At 45.0% G+C, this 24,796-nt stretch overlaps 1 protein-coding gene across 1 annotated transcript in view; it reads left to right on the top strand.

Annotated features, from left to right (window-relative positions):
* afdna (afadin, adherens junction formation factor a) overlaps window positions 1-24,796 on the top strand; it is a 137,757-nt gene that overhangs the window by 37,996 nt on the left and 74,965 nt on the right. Inside the window, exons 2-5 of the mRNA XM_080550066.1 lie at window positions 20,615-20,810; window positions 21,033-21,142; window positions 21,396-21,556; window positions 23,174-23,331. Coding sequence (XP_080406192.1) covers window positions 20,615-20,810; window positions 21,033-21,142; window positions 21,396-21,556; window positions 23,174-23,331 — 625 coding nt within the window. The remainder of the gene's footprint in view (window positions 1-20,614; window positions 20,811-21,032; window positions 21,143-21,395; window positions 21,557-23,173; window positions 23,332-24,796) is intronic.

Below are 24,796 nucleotides of genomic sequence, written 5' to 3' on the forward strand. Positions count from 1 at the left end.
TAAAAAATATCCACAAACCTTTTGATAGGCTGGCCGAGTTGTGTCTGTACATTCTGCAATCTAGAATATGCTAGGTCAGAACGTTTGAAGTGGCCCACGATGCGTCTCCCTGTAGCTATGATATCACTTATGCTGCGCTGTGACAGCACTACATCGTGGACCGTACATACCAGACTTGGTAATCCTGCGTCTTGCATTGATTTGCGCATGTTTCAGGCATTATCTCTGAGTATGACATGCACACGCGTGGGTGTCTGTCTATAGTGGTTTGTGGTAGCGGGCGTTTCTCAGCCTTTTTCTTCTCATTCTCCGTGGTCAGCTTTTCAAACTCGCCCTGCTCTGCTTCGTGATGCAACTTCAAGTGCCTTATTGCTTGTGTTGGTGGATTTTACCTTAGCTCCCCCTACAAGGTATTTTATCCTTGCACAGATTGCAGATGGCATGTGTGATATCTGTCTCACACACTTTATAGTACTTCCACACTGTTATGTTTGTATTTCTATTCTAAACTTAGGCATAGGTTTAAGCCTTCTTTTTAGGGATGCACGATATGCATTTTTCCCAACCGATACCGATACCGATATTTACCCGCTTCTCGTGACCGATACCGATACCGATATTATTATTATTATTTTCTTTTTTCTTTCCTAGCACCAGGGGAGCTCCCCCTCCCAAATTTCGTTGTTTGGTACCTGTACTATATCAATGACAATAAAGACAATTCAGATATCATTTCACAGTTGATAACCTGTAGTTCATGCACACCTGAAGGTAAGAAAGGCTATGTAGTGAGCAAAGATTGATGATTTAATATTCCATAGTGATCTCACCAAATCTAACTTACATCACTATTGTTAACACAACAAAGAGAACACTTCTGAGTCTTCAAATGTTCATTTATTATTTCCTCTAACAAACAGAATCTGTTATACAGTGCACAATGCTTTTTTTAGCCAAGATCTGGCCTCCTTTTATGGTTTTTTAAAGTGTCCTACCATCTTCCTCCCGATCGCAACACAGTCGGATATACTTCTCTGGCTCAGTACAGCCTCATTAACGGCAAGTTGTAAACTGTGGGCCATACAGCCCAAGCTTGCAACTTCACATTCATCACAAGCCCTGACCATATTGCGCGCATTGTCCCTCAGCACAACGTGCACCCGCTCCTTAGGTATATTCCACTGTCCAAACATGGTTTCAAAAGCGCCGCGGATGGCTGTCGCAGTATGCGAACCGGAGAACACCTGCGCATGCAGCAGTGTCTTCTTCATATTGAAGTCCTCATCCAGCCACTGGGCCGTTAAACTAAGCATACTGACTGGACTAACGTCAGAAGTCCATATGTCCGTGGTAAAACGTATCTGGCTTACGCTAGTATCGATCAGACTATGGATGTGTGTGGCGACTGTATCATACAGAGCCGGCAGGCACACGTCTGCAAAATAGCGGCGACTTGGGAGTACATACCGGGGCTCTAAATGTGAAATTAGCTGGCGAAATCCTTTATCTTCTACTACAGAGAAAGGCTGGTCGTCGAGGGCCATCAACTCCATTATTTTTTCATTGATGGCTTGAGCCTTTGAGCTGTCTCGAGTGAACTTCCTGCTGTTTTCAAATGCGTTTTCAATAGGCACCGCGGATTCTTTTTCCGTGGCTGGGCTAACGTGTTCTGCTCGAGTGCTTGATATTCCTTCCATACAGCGTGCTTGCAATGGTGATTCTTCAGGCGACTTATTAGATTCGTTGTGTTGTAACTCTTTGCCCTTTTCCCTCCTCTCCGAACTTTTGTTGAACATGTATTGCAAATTGCAAACGCAACATCTGCCTTAGAAATTGTGAAGAATGTCCACACAGGGGAAGGGATGTTTCGCTCGCGTCTCGTCTATACAAACTGCGTGCCTGAGCGCGGAACCCGGAAGCAGAGTGCGGAAACCGGAAACCGGAAGCAGAAATATTTCCGGCTTCATATTATCGGTTTAAATATCGGCTAATTTTATAATAAATACCGATACCGATAAACATTAATTCCTCAATATCGGGCCGATAAATATCGGTGCCGATAATATCGTGCATCCCTACTTCTTTTTATTTACAAAATGTCCTAATGTTATAAACACAACACCACACACACCGCTGACATATTTTAGTTTAACAAGCATGCGAGAGTGGCTCGTTTATGTTAACGAGCATGCCACAATGAATTGGCTCATGTTGTTTGCGTCATTGATCGGTTGTTGTGATCGGTGACTAGAAAGCATTATCGGATTTCCCCGATCTCATAATTTTACTGAATATCGTCCGATTCCGATTGCTGGCCCTAGTGTGTGTGTGCGTGTGCGTGCGCAAGAGAGAGAGAACGAGTGTGTGTGTGTGTGTGTGTGTCCGGGTATGTCTGTGTGTCCGGGTATGTCTGTGTGTCTGTGTGTCTGTGTCTGTGTGTCCGTGTGTGTGTTTGTCCGTGTGTGTCTGTGTGTGTGCGTGCGTGCGTGCAAGAGTGAGTTTGTGTGTGTCATTCTCCTTTGAAGATGCGTCTGTGTCTGATCAGGCTGAACCTGTCTGTTACTGTTCTCTAGTATGTGGAAGTGATTAACCAGGCGTGTGTGTGTGTGTGTGTGTGTGTGTGTGTGTGGCGCCACATTCCTGTCATTTCTGGGTGTAGAACATCGGGGTCAGAGTCCATCAGATAAGACCTGACAGAGTCAACATCACCCTGCTCTCTCTCTCACATACACACACACACACACACACACACACACAACCTGCTCTCTCTCTCACACACACACACTCTCACTCTTACACACACACAACCTGCTCTCTCTCTCTCTCTCTCACACATACACACACACACACACACACACACACACACAAACACTCTTACACACACACACACACACACACACACAACCTGCTCTCTCTCTCACACCTCTCAGACCAGGGGGAGGGTGTGTGTCTGTAGGTGCGTTTCCATAAAACATTCTTATTCGCATTTTGAGGTGATTCGCATCAGTTTGAGATGATTCGCTTGAGAAATGTTATGGAAACGGCTTAATTCATAATAAACTCGATGCAAATCAACTCTAATTCGCACAAAGTCGATACGCTTGCTTGAGGTGGTTTTGAGGTTTTTGCCTTATGCGAATCACCTCTGACTCGCATCAAGTTTTATGGAAACAGGTCATTTGAATAAACTCTGACGTAGCGAATTTCAACTCGGGTACCTCAGCAGTTTGGTGGATTTAGCGGTTTTTAGACTGGTTAGGCTTGAAATTGGCAATCCCATCTGGCAACCCAGAGCGGAGAGTCTAGTATGTTTACAGATATCGCACTGCTGGAGATGCACACCACACATACAATAAATAAAGCTTTATTGTACTTATTACTAGATTTCGCGTGCGCGTAATGTGACCTTGAAGGGCAGGTCTAGGGCCGGTCTGCCCTGCTCCTGTCCTCAGCCCAGCCCTGTAGGAGAAACACACAGCTGCTCTCAGATCAGTGTGTGAGGCTTCATGGTGCGTTCAGATCACATCAGTGTGTGTGAGGCTTCATGGTGCGTTCAGATTGGGGGGGTGGGGGAGCCCCAAATAAATAATTCACAAGCTGGTCAGATTAATTAGGTGACAGCAGGGTTTTTCCTGGCTCAAAATGAGGCGGAGGTGGTACCAGTGGTGTTTGACATCAAGGGGGACCCATGAAGCAGGGCTGTCTGGGGGTCCTTAAACGAGCATTGAACACTTAACTTCTTGCATTCTGGTGAATTGATATGCACCAATTTGTGCCCTTTCTGCATCAATTTATCGTGGAAATTAGGGATGGACGGTTTTTCGGTTATACCGAAAACCGGGGTTTATAAAAATAGAAACGGTTTTTTATCAAAACCGTCTGAAACCGGATATTATTATATATATATATATATATATATATATATATTTTTTTTTTTTACATTTGATCAAAATATCATAGATTGCTATATAATACATGCCTAGAGTGTGTACAAGAGTGTGTGGTTGAAGATGCTATAAAAGTGATTTTGTAAACACTATAACTTTGTTATAACTCGTCTAAAAAGACGGGTCACGTGACAGCTTCTCTTCAGAGCAGAGAGTGAGGAGAAAAAAAACAATGGCTAGCGTGAACGAGTTGGTGTTCAAGAAAAACACGACTTCTGTTGTATGGACTCATTTTGGAAAGCTATTTCTAATCAACACACAATGTAAACGCAATGAGTGAGAGGTTTGGTCAGTTGTGAAGAATAACTGAGGATTAATATCTAATTGGGATTATATTTAAGGGTAACGAATCACTCTATGGGAAAGATAGTTGCCTTCAGTTATTGGTAGATAGGAAAGGTTTTTTACAATTACTCGCTTACATTTAATAAGATCATTTTCGCTGCTCTCTGTAAAGCGCATTGGGTCACTTTTGTGAGAAATGCGCTATAGAAATAAAATGTGATTTGATTTGATCAATCAATCAAACTTTATTTATGTTCTATAGCACAAATCATGCATTGAATGTAACTCCAAGTGCAGTATTTACTAAACCACAATATAATAAAACAAGAGCTATACGGATCAAGAGTGTTTGTGCACAGCGCCACTGTGTGTGAAGGCGCTACTGAAAGTGATGACAGAACGCATGTCTCAGAAGATACGCGGTCACTTAGTGACGCAAAGGTAGTTCTGTATTTATCTCTATCTGTATTAGTACATTTATTTTGAAAGCTCTATTTTGACAGCTCTACCATGGGCACTTTTATTTTGATGGGGCATTCTTTGTTGATTGACTTACGACAGTTCAGGACGAGTCAGTCTCGCGGCATGTGGTTTTTATGAAAAGCTTTAAGTATGTTCACTGCATAATTCTAAGTCTAATATTTCAGTGATTATTGAGCAGTATTCAAATATTTAAATACATTGAGCAGCAGCTGAAACTTTGTCTAAGAACCAAGATATTGAGAAAGCAGTTCATTCAATGAAGACGCTGTTCCAAGAGATGATCTTCCGTGCAGGCGTGCACCCTGGATCAGCGGAGCTGGTGTGTTAAGTGTTCATGTGTTTTCATGTATGGTGTAGCTTACAAAACTCTGCCTTTCCACTTATATTTGTGAAACTAAGTAGCCTAAATGTGTTGCGACTATGCTTACGGTGTTTTAATGGTGTTCGACATGAGTGTATTGTAGCAGTAGGGCTCAATTATTTGAAATTGGCACTCCTTTTTTTTTTTTTTGGTTAACCGGAAAACCCCGGTTTTAGTCTTTGACGGTTTTTCGGTTTCAATAATTGGAAACCGTCCATCCCTAGTGGAAATGTCATTATTTATGTAAAGGAAAACACAATATTCAGGCACCAGATGACCATTCAAAATATAGTGTAATATAATGCAATATAAGGCTCTCAGGCATTCTGTACTTTCAAATATGAATTCTCCTTGAGCTGTCAACATCAACTATCAGCTATTTCGCTAGCAAAAACGATAGCTAACTAATTTGCGAAACAGCGCCCCCGCCACCACGTCGGCAGTGCCGCAATTGCAGTTAGAAATGACAGAAATCCACCGAGTGCAACGCTTGTAGAAAATACGACCGTCAGAGTTTTGCCGAGAGCTGGAGGCGGCTAGAAATATGACTGTGGCGGCCGCCTCATAATTCTCTATGCAGGAAAAACCCTGGACAGGGCAGAGGGTGTGTGTGTGTGTGTGTGTGTGTGCAACAGACTGAAGCTCAGCTTCTACCCCAGGGCCATCCAGGCCCTGAACACAGCAAAGACCTAGGTCCTGGGCCCTGGACAGTCTGGACGGATTGATGGCAGCTGCTGGATTGAAAAAATCAGGTGTAGTGCTGAGGCACAAATGTGTACATTTCAAGCCTGCAAACTGCGACACTTTAAATGAATGTGCAATAACACTATGTGCAATATGACAACCCTAGTCGTCTTATCTGTACAGTATAGTATAGTGGATAGTGTACATAGCCTTTATTTATGTAAACCAGCTCCTTTCCCTTCTTGTTTTTTTAGTTTATTTTTTTCTTTCCTAGCACCAGGGGAGCCACCCCTCCCAAATTTCGTTGTTTGGTACCTGTACTATAGCAATGACAATAAAGACCATTCATTCATTCATTAATTAATTAATTAATTCAGTGCCTTTAGGTGGGTGTTGCTCTTTTACCCACGATGCACCTCTCTGAGGAGGGAGTCAGGTCAATGTTTTCACAACCTCAGGAAGACGAGTGAGAGATGAATGGTGGGAGGTGGTCGTGTCCCCCCCCCCTCTTAACGAGCTGCAGAGGAAGTGGTGGTTTCCTGGAGATGGTCCTCTGAGGTCAAGAGTTCCTTCCTGTTCGACCATATATAGACCTTCCTCCTCCACACCTAAATACTATACTACACACTGCACACTACCTACTACACACTGCACACTACCTACTACACCCTGCACACTACGTACTACACACTACCTACTACACCCTGCACACTACGCACTAGCTACTACACCCTGCACACTATGTACTACACACTGCATACTAGCTACTAAACCCTGCACACTACGTACTACACACTACCTACTACACACTACCTACTACACACTACTTACTACACCCTGCACACTACGTCCTACACATTGCATACTACCTACTACACACTGCACACTACCTACTACACACTGCACACTACCTACTACACACTGCATACTACCTACTACACCCTGCACACTACCTACTACACCCTGCACACTACATACTACACACTGCATACTACCTACTACACCCTGCACACTACCTACTACACCCTGCACACTACGTACTACATACTACACACTACGTACTACACACTGCACACTACCTACTACCCCCTGCACACTACGTACTACACACTGCATACTACACACTACGTACTACACACTGCACACTACACACTACCTACTACCCCCTGCACAGTGCCTACTACACACTACGTACTGCATACTACACACTGCGTACTACACACTGCATGGCCAGGGGGAGGCCAGGTGGGAGTCCGGTGCCGGTCCCACATTAGCGTGCCTCCACTCACAAGGGGCGCTAAAAGAATGGTGTTACGAAATATTGTATGAAAATAATAGTGTCAGAAAAGGGATAGTTGAGTAAAGCGCCCCGGAGCAACTGGTCTAGGCCGAGTGCTCCCTGGCTTGGTATCACTCAAATATCACTTGCAAACTTTGTAATTTTTATTTTCTTACTATGCTCCTCTTGCTGTATTTTTTAATAATGTATGTAAAGCACTTTTAAATAATGTATGTAAAGCACTTTTCAAATCAGAATCAAATCAGATTTTATTTGTATAGCGCATTTCTTACAAGATGCAACTCAATGCGCTTCACTTTTGCCCCTGTTGTATGAAATGTGCTATACAAATAAACATGCCTTGCCTTGCATACTACACACTACGTACTACACACTACGTACTACACACGACATACTGCACATGACACACTGCGTACTACACACTGCATACTACACACTACACACCTACACTACACACCTACACACTGCACACTGTATATTGCACTCTGCACACTCATGCACTCACACTAGGGCTGCACGATTAATCGATTTTAAATCGAAATCGCGATTTGAAATGACGCGATTAGCTAATCGCAAAGCCTGCGATTTGCCCGCGATTTTTTTTTTTTTTTTTTTGCTATTTAGCAGACGCTTTTTTAATCCAAAGCGATTTACAATTACGAATTACAGGGACATTCCCCCTGGAGTAACTGAGGGCTAAGTGCCTTACTCAAGGGCACACTAGTAGTGGTGTGGTTTCAGGCGGGATTTGAACTCACAACCTTCCGATCACAAGTCCAACTCACTATGTGTTTCTCAACCCTCTCCTCGGGGCGCCCCAGCCGCTCCACATATTTGATCTGTTCCACCACCAGCACACCTGATTCAACTAATCAAGTCCAAATCATAATTGCTTTGGACTTGATTAGTTGAATCAGGTGTGCTGGTGGTGGAACAGATCAAATATGTGGAGCGGCTGGGGCGCCCCGAGGAGAGGGTTGAGAAACACCACTACCCGTATGGGATACGTCATACAGCGCGTCGGATTCAACGTCAATGAACGTCAACGTCAATGAACGTAAAAAAAAAAGACACTTGTTGAGAGAAACAAAATGGTGTTGCTGTTTAAAAAAACCATAAATAAATATGTTGTCCCAATTCATATCTTTTAAGTTCTCATCCTTGCATTAGAATTAGAGCAGTTAATAGTTTGATGGTATCATGTGGTAATGCTCTCTGAAAATAGGTGATAGATAGATTCATCCAATCACCTGCCAAGTATTTTTTGAAAGTACCTGCCCTTTTCCAAACAGCTTCCAATTAAGCTTTCCTAGATGGTTGTGTGAAACAAACCACCTGAGTCAGGTTAGTAATGCTCCATCACATGTTTTAATCTGAAGCTTGATTTTAAAGCAACCCAACTTTAAAGCAACCCAATGTAAGTTTAGTTCTTTCACTCGTAGCTCGGGCTGTGGGGCTGCTAGACGAGGGAGCCTCTAAGTCCCCTGAAGACGTACAAACAAACTGCACGTTGATACGACCTTCCTAGCCGGAGATATGGCCACACTTTACAAAAACTCCCTTTTTTCTTTTCTTTTTTTTTTTGCTATTTAAAAAAAAAATAATCGCAAATTAATCGCAATCGCGATATCTGTCCAAATGATCGCAATTCGATTTTTCCCCCAAATCGTGCAGCCCTAACTCACACACACACACACACACACACACACACACACACACACCAACCACAGAGACGCACCAGGATGGTGTGGAGGGAATCTGACAGGAAATGAGAGTGCGTGCGTGTGTGCGTGCAGTTGTGGCGTCCTCTTGTTTCTACCAAGTATGCGTGTTTCAGCGGTGCTGGGACGTTTGGTTGAGGCCTAGCTGTAGTTGCGTCTCCTAGGAGATGGTTGCTGTGGAGCAGACAGGCCTGACGACGACCTACATTCCAGCAGTAAATCACCACCCCTCCCTGATAACACTGTGTGTGTGTGTGTGTGTGTGTGTGTGTGTGTGTGTGTGTGTGTGTGTAAACAGAGTGTGTGCAGCCTGCCTATTCTCCACCCCCACTCCCAAAGAGAACTGACCGAAACTGTGTGTGTGTGTGTGTGAGTGAGAGTCAGTGGGGAGGGACGGGGAGGGATGGGGAGGGACAACAAGTGTTTTCTGTGAAAGAGTAGCTTTGTTCTCCCCCTCCCTACCTTCCCTCCCCTCTCTCCCACCCCCTCCCCCCTCCCTAACCCTCTGTATTCAGGTCCCAGGTCAGTAGGGCTGGGTATCGCCACTGATTTCCCAAAACGATTTGATTCCGATTCACAAGGATTCGATTCACGATTCGATTATTTACACCAATTTTGCTTGAATATGAAAGAGATTCTCAGAACTAATGCTATAAATGGTTCAATTTCAATTAATGGTTCCATTGCAATGGTTAAATTTCAATAAATGGTTCCATTGCATTGTTAGGGTTCAATTTCAATAAATGGTTCCATTGCATTGTTATAATTAAAAAAATATATAAAAGTTAACATTTTGAACATAAATGTCCATGACCAGCATTGACCAACACAAGTTGTGCAAAATCAGACACTACAAAAAGGATTTAGAGAGCTGCTTGTGAGGCTAAAGCCCAATTTATACTTCTGCGTCGAATGTACGTGCGGCTACGCCGTAGCCGACGCAAGGGCTCTCCCAATTTATAGTTCTGCGTTGGTCGGTGTACTCATAGCGGCATAATAGCGATGTTTTTGTTATGCTTGTTGTAAAGAACATTTCGATAATGCATTGAAATGACATTAAGATAATAAGATGGTTATCATAATTTTTCAAATCTTTATTAATAAGTAATTACAGAAAAAGTAAATGACATTTCTGTCATGGCTTCCGCATTTACGAGAGAGTCGCAATGTGACGCTACCAAGCGGACCAATCACAGTTCTTATAGATAACTGTACATTAAATATGTCTTATCATCATCCGCTGTCAAACGCCACAGGTAATAATTTATTTCTAAATAAACAGGATTGTACATCTCGTAAATGTGAATTGCGCTCCTTATGGGAAGGCTGTGCTTGACGCTTCCATGGGGCGCTCCGTTGGAGCGGTGTACTCATAGCGGCATAATAGCGATTTCTTTTGTTATGCTTGTTGTAAATAAAAGTTCTATGATGCATTGAAATTACATTAAACTAAGATAATACGATGGTTATTATAATTTTTCAAATCTTTATTAATAAGTAATTACAGAAAAAGTAAATGACATTTCTGTCATGGCTTCCGCATTTTGGCCTACGAGAAAGTCGGAATCATGTCAGAATCATGTGCTACCAAGCGGACCAATCACAGTGCTTACGGTCTGCGTAGGCACTGCCGCGTAGTTACATTTTTGGAGAGGGGCGCATGAGCCTACGGCGTAGGCTACGGGCCTACACAGGCTACGATTTTCTTTTTAGAAGCGCCCCATGGAAGCGTCAAGCACAGTGTTCCCGGAACGCAATTCACATTTACAAGTAGCCGCGCGTAATTTATTATTTATTAATAAGTAATTACAGAAAAAGTAAATTACATTTCTGGCATGGCTTCCGCATTTAGGCCTACGAGAGAGTCGGAATCATGTGCTACCAAGCGGACCAATCACAATTCTTACGGTCTGCATAGGTGTGCCGCGTATTTACATTTTTGGAGAGGTGCGCGAAAAGCTACGGTGTAGGCTCCGGGCAGGCTACGGCGTAGATTTTACGCAGAAGTATAAATTGTGTTTATTATAAATTGAGCGTGTGAGCAAAACAGCCAATGTGCAATAGTTCCATCAACTGCACAGCGCGGACCATAAGTACCACATTCTAATGCTTTGGTCTTCATATCGGCAAACAATCAAAATGTTCAGACTTTGTTTTTGAAACACGGAACTACGTTTCAACGTTGTCGAGAATCACAACACATAAACTCGCTAGTCAAGCCAAAATACTGCCACGCAATGGATTGGGTGAGTAATCCCCACTGCTACCTAGTTAACTATAACATTACTTTACACTGTTAGCAGGCTCACAAAACAAGTTGACTAACGATCGATGTGTTATTGATTTTCAACAAAGCGGAAATGTATTCACTTTTTTCAAAAGAAAAGTCTGATCATTACATCAGATCCCGATATGAGGACCAAAAGCATTAGAACATGACATATTTGCAGCAAGTTGCGACGTCGTGTTTCACATTCGCGTACATGTTTGGGATTATTACTTCACTCAACTGTTTGCGTGTCGGTAAAACGTAGCGTGGTTCTAGTACATTGACGTGACATCTGCAAAAGCGGATCCGAAACAAGCCTCGCTGGAGAAGACGCTTGTTTGCAAGTTACAATCCAATTCGCCCCCAAAAATAACCGAGGCTGATTTCATATGCAAGGACATACGACTGTACAGCATTGTTGAAAATGCTGGCTTTCGAAGCCTCGTTCGGCGAGATCTGGCCACAAGATCTTGTTGCGGGTTGAAGCAGGAAAAGGCGTAAAAGATCGATCTCGGGATTTATGAATCGATAATCGCTCATTAAATTAAGATGGATTTTGAATCAGGAAATACATTTTTTGAACCCAGACCTAAGTATAATTTCCCAGGTCAGTGCTGTAGCAGCCCCTCCCTAACCCTACCCACTGACCCCCAGTCAGCCTGACACATCGTGACCGGAAGTTGTGTGTGTGTGTGTGTGTGTGTGTGTGTGTGTGTGTGTGTGTGCGTGCGTGCTAGAGTGGTGTTCCCTGGTCTAGACACAGAGGGTGTAGAGTTCTCCTGCTGCCCCTCTAGCTATCAGCTGCCTCTGCCACCACGCTGTGTGTGTGTGCGCTGTTCTTGTATCCAACATGAGGGAGGAGCGAGAGAGGGGGCTAGAGAGAGAGGTGGTAGAGGGCTAGCGTTTGTTTCTTCAGCGATGCGTCATTAATGTGTTTAACCCTTCATGGTGTGTTCCTGCCTAAACCACCTGTCGCACACAGACAGAAACACGCACACAGACACAGACAGACACACACACACACACACACACACACACACACACTAGTGACTAAGTCTAGTAGGACTGGAGAGTGCTGCAAAGCTGCCCTCCTGGTCCTTATGTTGCATCATCATCATCAAAGTAGTGCATCATGGTCTTTTTTTCTGCTGCTGAGGATCAAATCTGTGTGTTCCGGCAGATGGTGACACACACACACACACACACACAGCTGTGTAAGCATCATCTGCCTAGACAAACTGTCAATCACATTTGTCGGAAGACACACACACACACTTCAGGATGGGGACAATGAGTTGAGCAGGTGGTCCTGAGGGTCGTGGGGGGGGGGCTGGTTGCCATGGAGACGAGTGATTTGATGGCTTACGGAGGCTTAACGATGATTAAGTAACATTAATTAGGCCGTCAGCCTGACATCATCATGGCGGCAAGAAACAAGCCTGCTTGTTAGAGAGGAGGGGGAGGGAGGGGGTTGGGGGGAGAGAGGGGATGGAGGGAGGGGGGGATGGAGGAGAGAGGATGGAGGTAGGGAGGGAGGGGGGGAGCGGAGGAGAGAGGCTGGAGGGAGGGTGGATGGAGGGAGGATGGAATGGTGATGGGGGAGGCACGGAAGGGGAAAGAGCGAGTGTGCGTGCGCGTGCAAGAGTCTGTTTCCATCAGGACAGCAGTCTGTCTCTCTCAATGGCAGCCATCTTGTTTGTAGTCTTGTAGTCCTACGCCCTTCTTCCTCGTTCAGTGGAACACCTGGTTTGTTCCAACCTCTTTCCCTCGAAAGAGGACCAATGATTGGTTGGTTATTGATAAACAAACACTGCAGCTCCAGATAATCATTAATATTGATAAGCTACAGATAATCATTAATATTGATGAGCTCAGATAATCATTAATATTGATAAGCTCAGATAATCACTAATATTGATAACCTCAGATAATCATTAATATTGATTACCTCAGATAATCATGAATATTAAAGCTACAGATACTCATTAATATTGATTAGCTCAGATAATCATTAATATTGATAAACTCAGATAATCACTAATATTGATAACCTCAGATAATCATTAATATTGATTACCTCAGATAATCATGAGTATTGATAAGCTCAGATCATCATGCAGCTAAATAATTATAATAATAATTGATGCAAGTTGACTTAAATCACAGTTCTCAGTAGGGATGTCCCGATCCCATTTTTTCACTACCGATACCTGGGCTTCAGGTATCTGCGATACCGATACCAATCCGATATTTGTATTTATTGTTTTACTCCTGAATAATAACAAATACTTCCCCAGTATATAGTCCACTGTAGCGGACAAATACTATGATGTATGATGTACATAATTCACCTGTGTGTTTGGTTATGGGGAATTGTGTGCGGGCACTTTAACGCCGGTCACTGGGGTGTGACGTATGGGCGTACAGGTAACATTTAAGGAAGTGTTTGTACGTTGCTATTGGCGCTATGTCATCAGTTAAATAAATGCCGACACGGTCGGCTTTATACTGGCACCAAGTCTCCGTTTCGTTTGTACGCTCCAACTCCTACACACAACAACAGTTGGCTATTAAAGACTGCCAGCCTTTATTCAAGCAACAAAAACAGTACTCTGCAGTACTCAGTGACCAACTGGTTAAAACAATTTAGACAGCAGCATTCAGCATTGTAGAAAAAAAGAGTTACTGTCTGATTTCTAGTTTTAGTGCCTTCAGGTTTTTATTCTATTTATCTTCTCTTACAAATGGCAAATCAATTATAGGACCCTTTTTAAAAAGTGTAGCCTAGTGACGCTGCTGGTGAGACCAGAAATCGAAGGGGTGTCAACAATATCTGGTTTTCTTTTTTTTCAACTCAAGTTTTAAGTACCCAGTCCATATAATAAAAAACAGTTATAATCTGTGGATTGGATTAACTATTCTCGTTTTTCGGAGGCTACCAGTAAGTGATAATGACTTGTAAACATACTCTCGTTTTAGGACGTGTTCAGAAGCAAGGACTGTGTGTTCATCTAGTTATGTGTAGTTATGTGTTTTTAGCATGTCCATGTTCTCTCAGTATGTTGTGATGTTATAAAAACGCAGTTAGACGTTCCTAGCGATGTACCACTGTTAGCCGCTAGCAGCGTTTGTTGTTGTGGTTTGGTCAGAGTCACTTTTCTCCTGTCGCATTCCCATTCGGTGCACCAACATTCAAATACTCGTGTCACCTTGAATTTTTTTTCCGATTTCAATGTATGACGCATCATTTGAAAGCTTACCATCTGTAGTTTCTATGTTGTATGTAAATAACCGAAAAATTACTAAAGCAAATGGTTTAATATGATTTCACCAGCTAGCATCATGACATTGTCAGACTCATTACAAACAGGTAGCAACTAGGGGTGTAACGGATCACCTAACTCACGGATCGGATCGTGTCACGGATTTTGAGTCACGGATCGGATCATTTTTCGGATCAACACAAAACATATATATTTTTTAATAAAAACAAAATTTTCCTTGAATTCTGTAAAAACACCACTTTTAATGTGTGAAACAAAAAAACAACATTCAAGATGTCAAAACTGATATATATATATCACATATATATATAACATCTATATATAACAACATATATATGCCTACACACCGTAACTTTCTTATCGACCTCCCTCCTTCCATCATTATTATAAGTAACAGGGAAGCCAAAGTGCTCCCATACATGTGATTTCAATGACGAGGGAGGCCTTTCCAGTTCGCCAACGTAGCACTCGCCATGATACTTGTTGCTGTGGATTCCCAGCTTCACGTGGAGTGAGTACGTAACAGAGTACTTTTTTTGTGTGTTTACACAATCACCCAGGCTGCTTAGCGGGTGATATGACGTGATATAAGTGGGACAGAGATGAGTGAATGAATGTTGTTGTCAACTCAGTATGCATGCAGAGAGTGAGAATAAAGCGCACATGATTGTTTTTCTACCGGTTACATTTGAATGAATGAATGGTCTTTATTGTCATTGCTACAGTACAGGTACCAAACAACGACATTTAGGAGGGGTGGCTCCCCTGGTGTTAAGGAAAAAAAAAAAAAAAAAAATTTTGCTATTGATCCGCGGTACACATGCGTTCCGAACCGTGGAGGGCGATCCGAACGGATCACGGATTATCCGTGATCCGTTACACCCCTAGTAGCAACTAGCCAACTCTACTGTTGTCATCACGTGAGTGACACGCCAGATCGGCCACGCAGATCGAAGCCTATTTTTTTTCTGGTGCAATCTGCGATCCAGCATTCAGGACCAATATCGCAGCGATATCCGATATCGATATCGGATCGGGACATCCCTAGTTCTCAGACCTTCTCTCTCTCTCTCACTCCCCCTCCCACTCTCTTTCTTTCCCTCCCTCCTTCTCTATCTCTCTCTCTCTTCTCCCTCCCCCCGTTTCTGTTGTGTAAACAGCCCTGGGTAGATATCAGCCTCTCATCTCCTCTATCTGATATGAACCCAGGACACATCTCCTCTCCTCTCAGAAGAGGCATCCTCTTTTCCTCTGTTCTCTCCGTTCCTTTCAACCCCTCCCTCCCTCCCTCCCTCCCTCCCTGTGGTCATAAGTCAGCCTGGCCTCATATCTTCTGTCTGTTTGTCTATCTGTCTCTCTCTCTCTCTGTGTCTCTCTGTCTCTCTCCTTGTCTGTCTGTCTGCCTGCCTGTCTGTCTGTCTGCCTGCCTGTCTGTCTGTCTGTCTGTCTGCCTGTCTATTTGTCCTCAGATCAGCTGCTGTCATCCTGTCTCCTTTAGCCGTCAATCATCCATCTCATCATTAAAACATCAAAATCTGATTTATTTACCAGATTTATTTTCAATTGTTAGTTACTGCAAACCTACTGGGCAAAGCAAAAGGAATATGCTCTGGTCTGGTGCTGCATAACAATAAACAAAGTGCGAGGACAAAAACAGAGGTGAAAAAATGGACTGCTGTGGCGCAAGAGTCTAATGATCGCAAGGTTGGCAGATCGGCGGTTCGAGCCCCAGCTGGCCACATGTCAAAGTGTCCTTGGGCAAGACACTGAACCCCTAATTGCTCCCAGTGAGCGGGCCGGTGCCTTGCATGGTAGCTTGCAGCCATTGGTGTGTGAATGTGTGTATAAATGGGTGAATGAGAGTGCTTTGGAATAAGGTGCAATATAAGTCAGCCCATTTACCATTTATAAAATACTAATAATCCAGATGAGAATGATTAAGGGTACAGGAATAGTGCAGTCGTCACTAACCCGCCCCTCCGGTAGCTGTGGTTAGTGTAGCGTAGCTAGCAGACAGTGATGATGATGTCATGGTTACAACTTCCTTGTCATGCAAAGCAGAGTGATTACAGAGGACATGCCCCCTCAGCTCTCCCAGCCAATCACGACTCTCCGCCCAGTCAGCTGTTTGGCAGACTGCCGTCCTCCTGCGGGAGGGAGGAGGGGAGGGGGCGGGGGGGAGGGAGGAGGAGGCCGGGGGGAGCAGAGGGGGAGGGGGGGGGAGGGAGGAGGAGGCGGCGGGGGGAGCAGAGGGGGAGAGGGGGAGGGCGGGGCGGAGGAGGAGGAGGAGGAGGAGGAGGAGGAGGAGGAGGAGGGGGGGAGGAGGCGGAAGGAGAGGAGGAGTGGGGGGGAAGAGAGAGAGAAAGGAAAGGGAGAGGAGGACAGGAGGGGAAGAGGAGAGATACATAGGAGAAGAGAGGGAGAGAGCTCAGGGACACCCCTCAGTAGTGTTTACACTGACCTGGCCTTTCTCCTGGTGTGTGTGTGTGTGTGTGTGTGTGTGTGTGTGTCTCTGAGCGTGTGTGTGTGTCTGTGTGTGTGTGTGTGTGTGTGTGTGTCTCTGAGCGTGTGTGTCTCTGTGTGTGTGTGTGTGTGTCTCTGAGCGTGTGTGTCTGTGCGTGTGTCTGTGCCTCTGTGCCTCTGTGTGTCTGTGCGTGTGTGTCTTTGTGCGTGTGTGTCTTGCTGGTGACAGGTGAGGCCTCCTGCACAGTGACATGTAGCTGCCCTCTGCCGGGCGCAGGTGGAACTTCACATTCCTCCACAATCATCCCAGCATTCCCATTCCAAACAGATGATGTAACGTGTTGACTACACACTTCTACACCAGGGGAGGGGGGGCTGGGAGGTAGTCGGGGTGAGGTGGGGGTGCGGTGTGGTGTATGCTGGGGGGGGGGGGGGGGGGAGTCCACTCCCCAACACCACACATCAAAGACGTGTGTGTGTGTGTGTGTATATAGCTGTATTTCCTGGAGTGGGTGTGTGTGTGTGTGTGTGTGTGTGTGTGTGTGTGTGTGTGTGTGTAGTTTAGTAGGACTGACGGTATGTATGAACCCGACCGCCTCACACACTCACACACACACTCTCCCTCTCTCACACTCACACACACACACACACACACACACACACACACACACACACACACACACACACACACACACACACACACACACACAGGAAGCAGGGTAGTCAGAGGAGGAAATACTATTCTTCTGCTGGTGGTGACATCACTCATTCCTCCTGCTGTCATTGGACCTGTGGGGTGAGAGGAGAGGGTGGGGCCTAACCAGCTACTGACCAATGGGTGACGGATGAACTCACACACACCAGGAACAAATCCTGGGAAAGTACCCATGTGTGTGTGTGTGTGTGGGGGGGGAGTATACCGTCAGTCCTACTAAACTACACACACACCCTCCCATTCCAGGAAACACAGCTACACACACACACTCAGGGTTTTTCCTGGCTCAAAATGAGGCGGAGGTGGTACCAGTGGTGTTTGACATCGGGGGACCCATGAAGCAGGGCTGTCTGGGGGTCCTTAAACGAGCATCAAACACTTTGTTTCACAAATTTCTTGCATTCTGGTGAATTGATATGCACCAATTTGTGCCCTTTCTGCATCAATTTGTGGTGGAAATGTCATTATTTATGTAAAGGAAAACACAATATTCAGGCACTGTAATGAATGGGTTAATTCATAGTCAGGACGGCGCATGCGCCTTAGACGGAGTTCGTGATATACCAGTAGGTGACTGACAGGTGTCGAGAGAACCGAAGTAAACTGGTTATACCTTTGTTGAACCCAGACTCAAGTGTCTTATTATTCTATGTCCAAGTGACATTACAGGCACCAGATGACCAATCAAAATATAATGTAATATAATGCAATATAAGGCTCTCAGGCATTCTGTACTTTCAAATATGTATTCTCCTTGAGCAGTCAACATCAACCATCAGCTATTTCGCCAGCAAAAACGAAAGCTAACTTATTTGCGAAACAGCGCCCCCGCCACCACCTCGGCGCAGTGCCGCAATTGCAGTTAGAAATGACAGAAATCCACCGAGTGCAACGCTTGTAGAAAATACGACTGTCTGAGTTTTGTCGAGAGCTGGAGGCGGCTAGAAATATGACGGAGGCGGCCGCCTCATAATTCTCTATGCAGGAAAAACCCTGCACACACACTCAACTCCACACACACACACACACACACACACTCAACACCACCTCCACACACACACACACACACACACACACACACACACACACACACACACACACACACACACACACACACACACACACACAGATCAGGTTGTTCTACAACAAAGAAGGACAGGTTTCTCTTTCCTCTCTCTTCCTCTTTCTTTCTCCCCCTCTCTTTCTCTCTCTCTCTCTCTCTCTCTCTCTCTCTCTCTCTCTGTGTCTCTCTCCCTCTCTCTCTCTGTGACCCCCCTCTCTCTCTCTCTCTCTCTGTGTGTCTCTCTCTCTCTCTCGCTCTCTCTCTCTCTCTCTCTCTCTGTGTGACCCTCTCTATCTCTCTCTGGTGAACATGAGCACCTGTCCTCAGGCTACCATCCTTCCTTCCTCTTCCCTTGTCCCAGAAACCTCTTCTTCCCCACTCCCCTTCTCATTCTCTCTCCCTCTCTCTCTATCTCTATCTTTATCGCCTCTCTCAAATATCATGTCTAGCTGCAGGCCATGACTGGGCTGTTGTCACAACAAAGAATAAAGACGACCCCCCCGCCACACAGACACACAGACAGGATGTGTTCCGGTGGTGTCGTGTTTCTGTCTGGGTTGCTATGGGAGACGACTACCTAGGACATGTGGTCGGTATTCCAGGTGGAAGAGGTGGTTAGTGGCTGGCGGTCTGGCTGTCTGTCCTGGTCTGGGCTTGGTCTGGGCTTGGTCTGGGTCTGGCCTGGGTCTGTCCTGGTCTGGTCAGGGTCTGATCCTGGTCCGGGTCTGGGTCTGGGTCTGATCTGGATCTGGGACTGGGGCTGGGTCTGCGTCTGGTATTATATGGTATGGTATGGTCTGGTCTCTGGTCTGGTCTGGTCTGGGTCTGGGTTCGATTCCCGCTGGGACCATATACAGTGATGCTTGAAAGTATGTGAACCCCTTGTGCAATTATAGATTTATTTTGTTTTTACCATGAAATCTTTATTAAATCAGATTTTTTTTTTTATATGACATAACAGTTTTATATTTATCAATTCCATATGTTGGTTTAGAGGGAGTCATGCATGTAGTCGGAAAGCTAAATTATAAAGAAATTAGTGCAGGTGCAAAAATAACCTCTTCAGTCAATAGCTTGTGGCACCTCCATTAGCAGCGATAACTTGGAGTAAACGTCTCATATAGCCACTAATCAGTCTCTGACATCTGTTTTGAGATATTTTTGCCTCCTCCTTACAGAAGTGAGCCAATTGAGTGAGGTTTGAGGGGTGTCTGGCATGAACTGCCCGCTTCAGGTCCTGTCACAGCATCTCAATTGGATTTAGGTCAGAACTTTGACTTGGCCAATCCAAAACACAAATCTTTATCCTGAGCCATTCTTTGTTAGATTTGTTTGAATGCTTTGGGTCGTTGTCTTGTTGAAAGACACATTTTCAGCCCTGCTTTAGCTCCTTGACTGATGGCTTGAAGTTCTGTTAAAAAATCTCCTGGTATACCTCAAAATCCACGGATCCTTTAATGATGTGAAGTCGGCCAGTTCCAGAGGAGGAAAACCAGCCCCAGATCATGACATTTCCACCACGCTTGACTGTTGGCATAAGGCTCTTTTGGTGGTAGGCAGTGTTGGGTTTTCGCCACACGTTGTGGATTTGATTGTGACCAAAAAGGTACATTTTTGACTCATCTGTCCAGAGAATGGACTTCCAGAAACCTTCAGGCATGTCCAGATGGTCTCTGGAAAAGTTAAGAAAGGCAGTTTGGTTATTTTTTGACAGCAGAGGCTTCTTCCTAGCAACCCTCCCACGAATGCCATTTTGATTCAGTGTTCTTCTTATTGTTGAAGCATGCACAGTTACCTGAGATGCAGCAAGGGAGGTCTGCAAATCTATTTGGTTATTATTGGGTTGGTTTTTACCAGATTTTGTTATTTTTCTTGTGGCTCTTTTGGATATTTTGGAAGGGTGTCGACTTCTAGGCTGAGTTGCTGTCATGTTAAATGCTCTTCCTTTGTAAATGATTTGCCTCACAGTTAAAATCTTATATAGCCTTCCGCAGACTGATGTGCTCTCGCTAACCTCTCCCTCCCTCCCTCCCTCTCAGGACTTGGAGTTCCATGGCGTGATGAGGTTCTACTTCCAGGATCGCGTAGCGGGGAATTTCGCCACCAAGTGTATCCGGGTGTCGTCCACGGCAACCACGCAGGACGTCATAGAGACGCTGGCCGAGAAGTTCCGCCCCGACATGAGGATGCTGTCCTCCCCCAAATACTCCCTGTACGAGGTCCACGTCAGCGGGGGTGAGTCTGCGTTAACTAGTCTTTAACTAGTGGTTAACTAGTGTGGGTTAACTACTGTTTAACTAGTGTGCGTTAACTACTGTTTAACTAGTGGTTAACTAGTGTGGGTTAACTACTGTTTAACTAGTGGTTAACTAGTGTGCGTTAACTACTGTTTAACTAGTGGTTAACTAGTGTGGGTTAACTAGTGGTTAACTAGCGGTCTGTCCTCCCTGGTAGAAGAGCGCAGGCTGGACCTGGATGAGAAGCCCTTGGTGGTGCAGCTGAACTGGAACAAGGATGACCGGGAAGGACGCTTCGTACTGAAGAACGAGAATGACATCATCCCCAAGGTACACACCCACACACACTAGTACGCATACACAAACACACACACACACACACACACACACACACACTAGTACGCACACATGCATACAAATTCTCCTCATTGCCTAAGAACCACGCATTATCACCTGTCTGTCTGTCTTGTCTCTCTGTCTGTCTGTCTGTCTGTCTCTCTCTCTCTCTCTCTCTCTCTCTCTCTCTCTCGCTCCCTCCCTCCCTCTGTCTCTCTCAATCATCACTTTCATCCCCCCTTCACAGAAGAGTGTGCAGAGTAATGGGCCAGAGAAGGAGAGTGGCGTGATCCAGAACTTCAAGCGGACGCTGTCCAAGAAGGAGAAGAAGAGAGAGAAGAAGAACCAGAAGGAGGCCTTCGCCAGGATCCCTGACGGAGATGAGCAGGCTCTGAACGAGGAGGGGGGGTGAGGAGAGGGAGATGAGCAGGCTTTGAACGAGGAGGGAGGGGAGGGGTGGGAGGGAGGGAGATGAGCAGGCTCTGAACGAGGAGGGGGGGTGAGGAGAGGGAGATGAGCAGGCTCTGAATGAGGAGGGGGGGGGGGGGGGGAGGGAGATAAACAGGCCCTGAAAAAGGAGGGGGGGTAAGGAGAGGGAGGGGAGGGGGGGGGGTTAATTAGGGGTCTATTAGGGGTGCAACGGTTCAGTTGGCCCACGGTTTGGTATGAACCTCAGGTTTTGGGTCACGGTTTCGGTTTGGTTTCAGTACGAGTTTTGTGTGTAAGGAGAAAAATTACAAAAAATTATTTATATGTAATAAACTGTTACTTTAATTTATTTTGATTATATTTATGGAACTTTAACATTCAGACACATTCCAGAATATGACTAGTATATTATAATATAAAGTATAATATAAAAAATGTAAACAAAAAATAACTTTCAAATGTAAAAATAAATAAATAAACATTTTCGAATGTAAAGGTGCCTCTTAGGCTTGACTACTGGTATAGGAGAGGAAGAAATAAAAGTAAAAGTGCACTTTAGGCTTGACAGGTAGACCATACGACAAAAAAAACGTAATGACCTGCATATTTGTAGCAATCCGGGGCTTCCTCAAACTGTTGCCATGTTCTCAACTCTGCTCGCCATGAACAAACATTTGAACAAGAAGCAACTGCGTTCCAGACAAACTCCACCTCCAACTTTCAATGGAACGCAGCATAAACCGAAAAAACGTCATTCACTAGTGTATTGAACCGTGGATGGAGAACTGTACGGCTCAATATAAAACCCAGAACCGTTGCACCCCTAGGGCCCTATTATGCACTTCATAAGTCTTAAGCAATAAGACGAGGTGGTAGATCTAAACTTAAGACGTGGAGGCGTGGTCAAGGCCACTTTGCTATTATGCGTGCGGTAGTGGGCGCCTAAAACCCGGCGCTAAGCAAAGAAATTAGTCATGGGTGTGTTTTGGGCGTCTTCTCAATCAACCCAATCAGCGTGCCAGGTGCCATTCCCTTTAAGAACCGGCTGCGTTGAGTCATTAGCGCTATGCTATTATGGAAGTCCTAAGAAGGAGGTCAGCGCGCTTCTCTGCCTCTCCCTTCTGAAATAAAGCATTTATACTGTGACCGTAATTGACGTCTTGCCGTGGAGCCACGTGCATGTTCATGTGTGCCCACATGCATGCGCAAACCGCGGAGGCGCGCTCGTGTTTCAAAACGTGCATGAAGTCTAAACTTAAGAACTTTTCAAACCACTTCTTAGCGCTAGGAGCAAAGTCAGATCGCATAATAGCAGGGGCGCCTAGCGCACTTCATTAACATATGAACACTCCCACAATGAGTAATATATGCACGGGAGTATTACGTCTTATGTGTGGGCGCCTATCGACACCGGCATAATAGCAGTAGCGCGTATGAAGCGCATAATAAGGGTGGCGGTAGGTCTTAACCTGGCGGTGCGTCTTAATTAAGACTTAAGACGGCAAGTTAAGAAGTGCATAATAGGGCCCCTAGTGTCTATGCATGTGTGTGTGTGTGCTCACATGTACCTATGTGTGTGCCCCCCCTCCCCCCCAGGGACTCGCGGCTGGCAGCGGAGGTGTACAAGGACATGCCAGAGACCAGCTTCACCAGGACCATCTCCAACCCTGAGGTGGTGATGAAGAGGAGGAGGCAGCAGAAGTTGGAGAAGAGGATGCAGGAGTTCCGCAGCTGTGACGGACGCCCCGACTCAGGTGTGGGTGTGGGTGTGTGTGTGGGTGTGTGTGTGTGTGTGTGTGTGTGTGTGTGTCGTGGTCTAGTCTGGTCTGGGTGCAAAGGGATGCGAGTCAGACAAAAGCAATCAACTCTTCAGCCTGCAGGGAACATCCTGCCTGTCTGACCACTGACCAACACACACACACACACACACACACACACACACACACACACACACACACACACACACACACACACGCACACACAGTTATTACATAACCACAGGGCCAGATGGAAGGGCTAGTCTAAACCACTTTAGACACACACACACACACACACACACACACATACACACCAGGGTTTCCGTTAGAAAAATTTGCCGTCGGACATCGTGTCCGGGAAGAATTCGATTTACCGGACAAACGTGATATATTCCGGTCATCATATTAAAATATAATAAAAATTTTTTTTTTCAAAATCATATTTTTTTTCTTCTCCAAATCTAATATAGCTGTTTGTCGCGGTGATTACTGTTGTGTAGCGGCCTATATATGCCATTTAATGTCTATTTCTCATCCGATACGATTAGATGCGAGCTATATATTATATAATAATATAACATGATTTGACGCATGCGCGCTATGCCATGCGTCAAATCCAGCGCTGAACGGGTCCAGCGCTGAACGGGCGCCTCACTGGGAACTGAACAGACAGCATCGATCAATGAACGGACTCCACATTACGTTAACTGAAGTTTGTTAAATTGTTTGGGATTAATGTGAGTTTTCTATTTTCTCTTTACAGTTTTACCCTTTTTTTTTTTTTTATCAATAAAACAACGTCATTTCTATAAGTCTCGCTGGTTGGGAAGGCATTTCGTTTAGCTCGGGAGTATGACAATGGGAAGAACATAACTGTTTATTGAGAAACAATTGATAGGCAGTCTGGGATACGTATATAAAGAAATACCACAATGTCTAGATGTATAACATTTTATTGAACAGTAACAGTGCAAGCATGTAGGCTACGGGGAACAGGGATTTTGGTCAGTAGGTCCTTTGTACAGAGGGCGTTTCTCTCCGACAACGCGTTCCCAGGTACCATGGAAGTCATAGGTAGTCCAGCACACTGACAGAGAGACAGACATACAGACAGACAGACAGACAGACAGATAGACAGTCAGCTTACTTCTACCCTTTTGAGTGGAATTACTCCTTTAATTAGCTGTTCGCCATCTCAAAGCCCCCTGAGCTGCTCGTCAACACTGAGAATAGACCACATTATAGAAACCAAAACACCGTTTTTTAAATCCACAGGGAATAACCGAGAGTGTAAGGAAAGGCACACCCAGCGCTGTCAGTGGTGGGGAGACTTGAAGTGGCTTTGCTTGATTTCCATCACAGATTCAAGGATTGAAACACTGATGAAAATAGGGAGTAATAGTGATGGGATTATTTTAGATTATTTTAGATTAGATTAGATTAGATTAGGTGAGATTCAACT

This window comes from Nansenia antarctica, assembly GCF_963989245.1.
Source record: "Nansenia antarctica genome assembly, chromosome: 1".
Classification (NCBI taxonomy): domain Eukaryota; kingdom Metazoa; phylum Chordata; class Actinopteri; order Argentiniformes; family Microstomatidae; genus Nansenia; species Nansenia antarctica.